General features: G+C 37.1%; 1 protein-coding gene across 3 annotated transcripts in view; it reads left to right on the forward strand.

The window, feature by feature from the left end:
- Nucleotides 1-7,147, forward strand: part of YTHDF2 (YTH N6-methyladenosine RNA binding protein F2) — a 33,958-nt gene extending 26,811 nt beyond the window's left edge. For all 3 annotated transcript variants that reach the window (XM_086716216.1, XM_025934254.2, XM_086716217.1), the window contains one exon: nucleotides 6,299-7,147. In XM_086716216.1, coding sequence (XP_086572342.1) covers nucleotides 6,299-6,322 — 24 coding nt within the window. In that variant the 3' untranslated portion in view covers nucleotides 6,323-7,147. The remainder of the gene's footprint in view (nucleotides 1-6,298) is intronic.
- Nucleotides 7,148-10,692: the final 3,545 nt, after the last annotated feature.

Here is a 10,692-nt window from a genome sequence, read left to right on the forward strand (position 1 = left end):
TTTGGGACAGAGAGACAGAGCATGAACGGGGGAGAGACAGAGAGAGAGGGAGACACAGAATCGGAAACAGGCTCCAGGCTCTGAGCCATCAGCCCAGAGCCCGACGCGGGGCTCGAACTCACGGACCGCGAGATCGTGACCCGGCTGAAGTCGGACGCTTAACCGACTGCGCCACCCAGGCGCCCCAAGCCTAAAAGGTTTTAATGTCCAAAAGTGTATAGAAATATGATGGTCTTTGTGTTACCTTCTCTGTCTTCTTTTCTCATTCTGAAAGACTTGTAAAAAGCTGCTAGGTGTAAACTTTTTGGTTTTTTATACTCTTTTTAAAAAATTATTATTTTTAAGTGATTTCTACACCCAGTGTGGGGCTTGAATTCACAACCCTGAGATCAAGAGTTGCATGCTCTATTGACTGAGCCAGCCAGGCACCCCTATTTTAATTTTTGCTAAAATACCCTGTGTTTAATGACTTTAAGTGTAGGTCTCAGGAAAAACTCATTTCAAAGTTTTATGAATTATTAAACATAACTTTTAGGGTAGTCACTCTTTGCAGAAGAATAAATGAAAATTGTCATTTTCTTCCCATTTTTATTAACTTTATTTTGAAATAATTTCAAACTTCGAGAAATTTCAAGAATAGTACACAAATGCCTGTATACTCTTCACCCAGATTTGCCAGTGTATTGTTTTGCCCCATTTACTTTATCGTTCTCTTTGGAGATACATGTGTAATTTTCTGACCATTTGAGAGTAAATTGCAGCTAGATCCATTTCTTCTGAATATTTTGCTGTTTAATTCCTAAAAACAACATGCACTTAAAACCACAGCACAGTTATCAACATCAGGAAGTTTAACATTGACACACAATACCGTTATCTACAGATCTTACTTATATTTTACCAGTAAATCTTAATGTCCTTGATAGCCATTTTTTAGTGGTCCAGATTCCAGTCCAGAATCTTCTAGTTTTCATGTCTTTTTGGTCTTTTTTTTATTATTATTAAAAAAAATTTTTTTTTTAACGTTTATTTTTGAGACAGAGACAGAGCATGAATGGGGGAGGGTCAGAGAGAGAGAGACACACAGAATCCGAAGCAGGCTCCAGGCTCTGAGTTGTCAGCACGGAGCCTGACGCGGGGCTTGAACCCAACAAACCGTGAGATCGTGACCTGAGGTGAGATTATGACCTGAGCTGAAGTCGGACGCCTAACTGACTGAGCCACCCAGGTGCCCCTATGGTGTTTATTTTTGCAGGATGTCCTTCAGTTTGTCTAAGGTTTCCTCATTATGGACATTCTGATTGTGCTTCTGGCAGGAATTACAGAAGTGATTTCGTGTCCTCAGTGCCTCACATTAGAAGACAGTTTATTCCATTACTGGGAATGTTAATTTTGATCACTTATTTAAAATGTCATCAAGTTCTCGAAGATAAAGCTATTTTTCTTTTAATTGGGAAAATAGTTTGAGATTGTAAACATCTTATTCCTCATCAAATTTTCACCCTTTAGTTTTAGCATCCATTGCTGATTGTTGCCTAATTCAGATATTACTATGATAGTTTACTTATTATATTAAGGTTATGTAATGCTCTAATTGTCACAGATTTGGGCAGTGGGAAGCCCTTCAAGCAAGATCCCATTGCTTCTGTTTCCAATCTATAATTTTTTAATGAAAATATTTAATTTTGATTTATTATTATTTTTTTTATTTTTAAGTAATCTCTACACCCAGCATGGGGCTCAAACTCAACAACCCCAAGATCAAAAGTTGCAAAGTTGCATACTCTGCGGACTGAGCCAGCAAGGCACCCTAATGAAAATATTTTTAAAATCTAGTATTTAAAATCCTGTGAATTGCTTTTTTATTGGTGCTAAATTTATTTTACTTTTCAAGGTAGTGTGATGTGAATGCTTAAATATCTTTATAATCTCTGAGAAGATGGATGTTATCTTTATTATTTGTAAATATATAAGCTTAATTTTCGTGTATACATCAAAGCTGTATTTGGAAGTAGAATACCAGTTAATTCAGCTTGCTGAATTGTATCAGTGTAATGCTTTCTTGATGTTGATCAGGAGATTAAGACCACTAATGTCATGTATTTGTATGTAATTTGTGTAATTTAAAATAAACCTGGCATACAGGTTTACGTTAGGACAGAAGTTTGTACTTGCCTTCTTGGTATCATTGTGTAGTTAAGATTCAGGAATAGTTTTATATTGTATTTGGGGCAAAACTGAGCATAGATATTTGTGGGACTTAGCACATTATGAAGAAGAAAAGACTTAGTTTTAAAAATCTGATGATGCAGTAAGTGCAATTGCAAAATGCTGGTTTGAGTTTCTTCTGACTAAATACTGTAAATGCTGTTACTAAGCATGCTCATAAACTTACATATAACTATATTAGGAAAAAACAAATTTAGCGATGTCTAGGTTTTTTTTTTTTGATGATTACATCATATGTATACACACATAAATATATATATCTTTTTTTGTTGTTGTTTAAGTCCAAGTTAGTTAACATATAGTGTAATAATGATTTCAGGAATAGAATTTAGTGATTCATCACTTACTTATAACACCCAGTGCTCATCCCAGCAAGTGTCCTCCTTATGTCCCTTACCCATTTAGCCCATACCCCCACCCAGTACCCCTTCAGCAACCTTCAGTATGTTCTCTGTATTTGAGTCTCTTATGCTTTGTCTCCCCCTGTTTTTATATTATTTTTGCTTCCTTTCCTTTATATTTATCCATTCTGTATCTTAAATTCCACATGAGTGAAATCATATGATATTTGTCTTTTTCTGACTGACTTATTTCGCTTAGCATGATACACCCTAGCTCCATCCATGTTGTTGCAAATGTCAAGATTTCATTCCTTTTGATCACCAAGTAATGTTTCATTGTGTATATGTACCATATCTTTATCCATTCATTCATTTGTCGCTGGACATTTGGGTTCTTTCCATAGTTTGGTTATTGTCAGTCGTGCTGCTATAAATATTGGGGTGCATGTGCCCCTTCCAAACAGCACTTCTGTATCCTTTGGATAAATACCTAGCAGTGTAATTGCTGGCTCATAGGGTAGTTCTGTTTTTAATTTTTTGAGGAACCTTCCTACTGTTTTCCAAAGTGGTTGCACCAGTTTGCATTCTTAGCAAATTCTAGTTTTTCTAATTTAGCAGTGCAGTTTGGGGTACATACGTTTATTTGTATTCCTAGGGGTTACATTATATTAAAATAAGAGATAGTAGGCAGAATTTTTTTCCTGGTTTTATTGAGATGTAATTGACATAACATTGTATTAGTTTAAAGGTATACAGTGTAATGGTTAGATATAAATGATTGCCACAATAAGTTAACATCTGTCACTTGGCATAGTTAATGATTTGTTTTCTTGTGATGAGCACCAGAATTTTATTTAAAAGTCATCTGTAGGGAAGGTGCTTGGGTGGCTCTGTCAGTTAAGCATTGGACTTTGGCTCAGGTTATGATCTCATGGTTCCTGGGTTCGAGCCCCGCCTTGGGCCCTGTGCTGAGTCAGTTCAGAGCTGGAGCCTGTTTCAGATCCTGTGTCTCCTTCTCTCTCTGCCACCCTCCCCCGCCCCCCCCATGCTCTGTTTTTCTCTGTCTCTCAAAAATGAATAAATATTAAAAATAAATAAATGTCAGCTGTAGCCTGTTACCTATTGCTAAATTCATAAGTAGTTTGTGAGTGAGGTTAGTTGAAGACCTATTTGCTTTGTAGGAGCTCTTGATTGAGTTGGGACTAATTTTACATAAAACAATAATGCAATTTAATTTTTTAATTGTGGGTGCAGATTTTATAAGGATAATGCAAACTGTGGTAGTTAAGTATCAAGGAAGGAAGGGGTTCGTGGGTTCAAGCCCTGGTTTGTGGGTTCAAGCCCCACGTCGGGCTCTGTGCTGACAGTTTGGAACCTGGAGCCTGCTTCAGATTCTGTGTCTCCCTCTGCCCCTCCCCTGATCGTGTGCAGTATCTCTGTCTCTCTCTCTCTCTCTAAAATAAACATTAAAAAACAAAAGAAAAATCCAGATTTTCTGAAGCCCAAGGGTAGATTTTGGTCCATAATAGAAGACAGGTTAGGTAAATCGTATCCATCCAAATTATGAAGGATAAAACCAGGTAGATGAGCTTAAAATTAATGAGAAGTGAAGTGCTGTTTAAAGTTTGACTTAGGGGGCGCCTGGGTGGCTCAGTCAGTTGAGCGTCCAACTTCGGCTCAGTTCATGATCTCAGTCCGTGACTTTGAGCCCTGCGTCAGGCTCTGTGCTGACAGCTCAGAGCCTGGAGCCTGCTTCGGATTCTGTATCTCCCTCTCTCTCTGCCCCTCCCCTGCTTATGCTCTGTCTCTCTCTCTCTCTCTCTCTCTGTGTCAAAAATAAATAAACAATAAAGCTTGACTTTGGTCAGCTGCATAGATTTTTTTTTAATTGCAATTTCCTATTATAACCAGTATGTTTATTACCAAAACTTTGGAAGATTATACAGGAAGGGCAAAAAAATGAGGGGAATCAAAACTTTTGAGGTCTTTTTTGTGTTGGACTGAATTTCTTATTCTTGAATTGGGTTTAATTTCAAGAGATAGGAGTGTATGGGTGAGTTATTTTATTAAATTTGAAATGTTACAATGACTTAAATAATATCCCAGGAGCACCTGGGTGGTTCAGTCAGTTAAACCTCTGACTTTGACTCAGTTCATAATCTCACAGTTTGTGAGTTTGAGCCCCGCATGAGGCTCCGCACTGACAGTGACAGCCTGGTTGGTATTCTCTCTCTGCCCCTGCCCTACCCTGCGCACTCTGTCTCTCAAAATAAATAAATAAAACTTCTATAATCTCCATCCATCCATCCATCCATCCATCCATCCATCCATCCATCCCACATCTTGGTATGTTGGTGAGTTTATCCCTGAATTCCAGATATGTGAAATGGAACATCAGAAATAGGTAACTTGGTACCTGGGTGGCTCAGTGGGTTAAGTGTCCAACTCATAATCTCTGCTCAGGTCTTGATCTCAGCATTGTGAGTTCAAGTCCTGCATTGGGCTCTATGCTGGGAGTCTATTTAAAGAAAAAGATAACTGCTCTTAATACTGTTTTTGTATCTATGGATTAATTTAGTGGTGGGGGTAGTCTGTTCATCACAAAGCTTCACTTTGTTGATTTTTATATAAATATTTGTAATAACTTGGTGTAGAGAAAGAGCCTATATAGTCATATATAGCCCTAGGTTTGAATCTTGGTTCTTATTAGGTAATCCTGGTCAAGTAAATTTTTTGAACTTTAGTTTTCTTATCACAGGAATAATAGTCTTTACAGGGTGGTTATGAAGATCATTATTACGTACAGTGTCTGGAACATGGAATCCCATAAGTGGTAGTTGCTGTTCTTAGTAGGAATCGTATTTATCATGGGGTAAATGGGAGCAGATGATTGATTCTACTCCAACAGATTGATGAATCAAGTAATAAGTTCAGGCCTTGTGCTTCTTAATGTTTTCGCTTTTAAAAGGCACATGGATTGAATCATAGTTTAAAAAATTCTAATACATGAGGTAGTGTGTGAAATGGGAGGCTGTTTAGGATAAATTTATGAAAGGCACATAAAGAATGATTTTTACTAAGAAATAAGCATGTAGATTTTTTTCAGGGAAAACTTAAGTATTGCAGTCAATTTTCAAAATTCTGTCTCTAAGTGGATTTTAAACTGTCCCTAGGGGTTAAGAGGATAATTTTCTTTCTTGTTATGGACTAAGAGCTTTCTGTATGTCAGTCCATTAATTCTTCCACAGTCTTGTGAGATATGTATCCTCATTTCATAAAAGAAGGAAATTGAAACCTGTGAATATGCCTAGAGCCTTGTTAGGTGTTCTTTGTTTTTTTTTTTTTTGTTTTTTTTTTTTGTTTGTTTTTTTTAGTATTCCTTATATGCTGCTTTCCTTCTTTAGGCTTTTGATTATGTTTGAATTACTTCCAAGGGTTCATATTTTGGGGGACTGACAAGTATTAGCCTAAACCAACTATAGTTGGAAAATAAATCTGTTCAGTCATGTAAGAAATTTTAAAGTGAAAAACATTTTTTTTATTAATTGGTGTGATTGAGTGTTACTACTTTGGTTTAAAATACAGGAAGTAAAAGTTTTTATTTGTAAGGAGTATTCTATCTAGCACAAATAACTAAATTTCTATTGAGTTGTTTATAAAGTTCTAATTTTTAAGCATGTTCAGATAAGTTTTAACTAATGATTTCATTTTTTTTTTAACCTCTGTAGGAACGTCAAGGTCGTGGCAAATAAAAGGCAGTTCTCCACAGACTGCAGCAACGGTTGCATCTGCATATCCTAAGAGGAAAAAAATGACCTTCAAGAGAATTAGGACTTTTTTCTTAATCTCATTGACTTCAGAGACGATTGCAGACTTGCAGTTTAAGTATTGGAATTTCACAAAAGACATAGGACTTAACTGGAAAATGAAAAAAAAAAGAAAAAGAAAAAACTAAACAAAAAATCCCTCTAGGTAGTTTAGGTGAAAAATGTCCCTTTTATTTTGGCTTTGGTTGTGATTTCAGAGCATAATGCTTTGTTTTTTTGTCTTTTTACTATGTTTTTCGGATTTTAAAGTCCGTAAGTGCATACAGTTTTCTCTAATTTTTAAACCCTTTCCTCTCCCCATTTTGACATTTGCACTTGGAGAACACTTGAGTTTCGAAGATTTTGGGCCTCCACCCCAGAAAGTGGGAATTTGGTTTTTCCCCTTCCGAACTGGAAGAACATTTTTATGAAGAATTTTTGTCTTGGAGAATTTAACAGTGTTACCCAAGGTTGTGTCTTTAAGGGTGGTTCATTTTCTCTGACCCTTTGTTACTCAAAGTAAACTACTAGGAGTCCTAAGAAATTTTCTGTTCTTGTACATTATACTGATTAAGTCAGGATTAATTTGATTTCAAAGCTAAGAACAGTGGTAAAAATTTGTTTACAGAAATGCATTTTGGAAGAGAAAAATATTGTAAAACGTGTAGTGAATGTTTCTTCAGTTTCTTGTTCAGCCAATGAGGAAAGGGCATTGCCTTTCTTTTTACCATTAATCACTTCTCAATAAACGTGAGATCCTGTTGAGCATCACTTCTAGTACCATTTATTAGTATGATTTGAGTCTACTATCTTTAATGAAAGATTTGGAATGTAAGGACTTTTAAGAGGTGAGATGGCAACTATGTTTAGAAAGTTTGCTGAAATGAAACAGTTCAGGTTTGCTTTTGTATCCGGGACCTCTGTAAAGAAAAAGGTGGGCCAGAATTCATAATGCTTCCCAAAGAAGGTAGAGCCACTGGGAAATCATTCAGCAAATATTTGTGAGTGCTTATTAGGTGCCAGGCACTTGTCTAACCCTGTAGAAATCTGGCCAGATAGCTTATAATTTTATTTGCAAAGTAGGTAGAGTCCAGTATCAAGGATGTAAGTGTTTAATTTGAAATGTGGCTTATCTAAAGAGTAATTCATGTGGATGCAGGTCCAAGCATAAATCCCAGTAAGGCTTGGGTCTTTGTGAACCATAAAAACATAATGGTATTTGGTTCATCTTTGTTTATTTCCCAAGGTTTGGGGCTTCTCTGCCTTAAAGAGTTTAAGCCCTTTGGGGTGCCTGGCTGGCTCAGTTGGTAGAACATGGGACTCTTGATCTCCAGGTCGTGAGTTTGAGCTCTACGTTGGGTGTAGAAATTACTTTAAAAAATGAAATAAATAAGTAAAAGATTTTTAGTTCTTAAGATGTCCCAGTTGTGCTAAATGTGTGTTAAATGTGTGAAAACTCATGTAATAAGAAAAGGTACTGAAAATGGGTTTTAATGATGTTGGACAGTGTTTTGTCCTCAAATGACTTATTCATTTGGCTATTCTGCACAGCCCAGGCTACTAAATATAGGATGTGATAAAAGTAATAATGCTAATTAGCGACTAGCATTATAGTTGTCGCTTCGAGTTGAGAACTTTTCTCTGCTTGAGGCACAGTACAGTATACGTAGGTATTCCTGTTTGCCAAACTTTTTCTAAAATACATTTCACCCAAAATTGGGGAGTCCTTTGCTCAGTTTGAAGATGCCCAATTTCTGAATTTAGAAATTTAACATTCATTGTTTACAGTTTTAGTTCAAACTTCTGTGACATGTAGAGCACTATCATGGGCTTAATTGCCCAGTATTTCACCTTCAAAAGGGAAAATATCCTGAGAAAAGCAAATTCAAAAGCAATTTTACTTTCATTTTTCTACCTTGTGTTCAAGTTGGATATGAGATCATTCAGGATGTTGTTTTTGCAGTTTGAAATGTAAGTTTAAGCCAGTGCTTCCCAGTTTTTCTTTTCACATCATAGGAAATACTGGAATGATTTTGGGGGCAAACTGAAAGGAATTTGGAGCCTCTCTAAAGGCTGCTCACCTAGCTCTCCCTGAGGGTTGAAAAGGTCCAGATGTTAGATTTGTGTATTTAAAAAACCACACACACACAGAGGCTTTCTTTTGTAGTATAAAAAACGAGATTATGTTCACTCTAAGTTTGGTCCAAAAGTTGGTTTGATGCAGAACCCCCAGTGCAGCTAAAATGAATTCTCTTACTTGCCAATGACCACTTTGCCAGTGGAAATTGTTTGCCCTCAGTGCTTTATTTTGTTCTGTCATTTGTGAATGTAAGATTTTGGATAGCCATGTTGTTTCTCCGTTGTTGAGGGGGAACTGAACAGTTTTTTTTTAATGTTTATTTATTTTTGAGAGGGAAAGAGAGAGGTACACAGTATGTGAGCGGGGGAAGGGCAGAGAGACACAGAATCTGAAGTGGGCTCCAAGCTCTGAGCTGTCAGCACAGAGCCCAAAAATGGGGCTCAGACTTACGTACTGCGAGATCATGACCTGAGCCGGAGTTGGACACTTAACCGACCGAGCCACCCAGGTGCCCCGGGAACTGAACAATCTTACCACGCATACCAGTGTTGATTCAAAGCATTCTGACTTTTAAGATGAACAAAATGCATAAATCTTAAATTCATTCAATTTAATCTTAGTCACATTTGATTGGCTACTTTCCTCTAACATCATTCCATTAAAAAAAAAAAAAAAAACACTTACTTTGGAATAATTTTAGACTTTTGTGAAAATAGTACCAAGAGTTCTCATACACCCTTCACTCGACTTTCCCCAAACTGTCAATGTTTTACATAACCATAGTACAATTATCAAAAAACTACTGATAGAGTACTATTAACCTATGGATTGTGCCAGTTGTCCAAGGAATGTCCCTTTTTCTCTGGCTCAGATCCAGTCCATGATTCCATATTACATTAATTGTCTTTAGGCCTCTAGCCTGTGAGTTCTTCAATCTTCCCTTTTATGATTGACACTGGAGAGAACTGGCCAAGTATTTTATAGAATGCCCCTTGCATTGCATTTGTCTGATATTTTCTCACTATTAGATTGAGGGTTTTTTGGGCAAGAATACCAAAAGAGTTCTGTGCCCTTCTCACTGCACTGTATTAACAAACATGATGTCCATATGTCTTACTACTGTTGACTTTGATCACTTGGTGTTTAAGGTAGTGTCTGCCGTACTGTTCCACTGTAGTTACTGATTTCCCCTTTGTAATTAATAAGTAACTTGAGTATACTCAAAATCAGTCTTGGGTTCACTGATTTTGACATCTGGATTGTTACTGCCTGTATTACTGTGGCATTTGCCACATGTTTATTCACTGTGTATTTTACATTTATACCAACTAGAATCCTATAAGGAGGAGCTGTCTTCCCCATTTTTTAAAAATTGTATCAGTGTGGACTCAGGGATATTTAATTCCATGGGTCAGTGCTGTCATTTATTCTGTTGCACAAATTGTCCCAGCTTTGGCAATTGGGAGCTCCTTTATTATTTTTTAAATATTTGTTTTGAAGACAGCATGCATGCAAGCAGGGGAGGGGCAGAGAGAGGGAGAAAGCATCCCAAGCAGGCTCTGCACTGTCAGTGCAGAGTGTGATGCTGGGCTCAATCTCATAAATCATGAGATCATGACCTGAGCCCAAATCAAGAGTGGGACGCTTAACCGACTGAGCCATCCAGGCGCCCCTTTTCTGTCCTTTTCATAGCAATGTATAAATCTTCTGGAGTTACGGAGAGAACTTTCACTTGGCATCATGGTTCACCCAGAGTGAGGCCCAGTAAATGTGGGTTGGTTTGTGCCCTTCCATAATTTTTACTTTTGGCCTTGTAAATAGAGACCCCAAATGTTGGAAGAACTATTTTCCACCCCACCTCACTTACTTTTCAGAGATTTTTCTACCTGCATGAAAATAAATGAGTACTAAAATTTTCTGTATTTCATGAGTTAATATGGCACTTGGATACTGCCAATTCTTTTGACTGTTGTTTGAAAAATGATACATAGACAGTCCCTGACTTAGGATGTTTTGACTTAAGATTTTCAACTTTACACTGGTGCGCAAGTGATAGGCATTCAGTAGAAATCATACTTTGAATTTTGATATTTTCCCAGGCTAGCATTATGCCAGAAGAAAGATACTTTCTCCTGGTGCTGGGCAGCACAGCTGGTGTGACTGCCAGTCCCATCACATGATCAGGAGGGTAAACAACTGATACATTTAAACCATTTAGTGCCCACACAACCGTTTT

This window comes from Puma concolor, chromosome C1, assembly GCF_028749965.1.
Source record: "Puma concolor isolate L17-30 chromosome C1, mPumCon1.1.hap2, whole genome shotgun sequence".
NCBI classification, from domain to species: domain Eukaryota; kingdom Metazoa; phylum Chordata; class Mammalia; order Carnivora; family Felidae; genus Puma; species Puma concolor.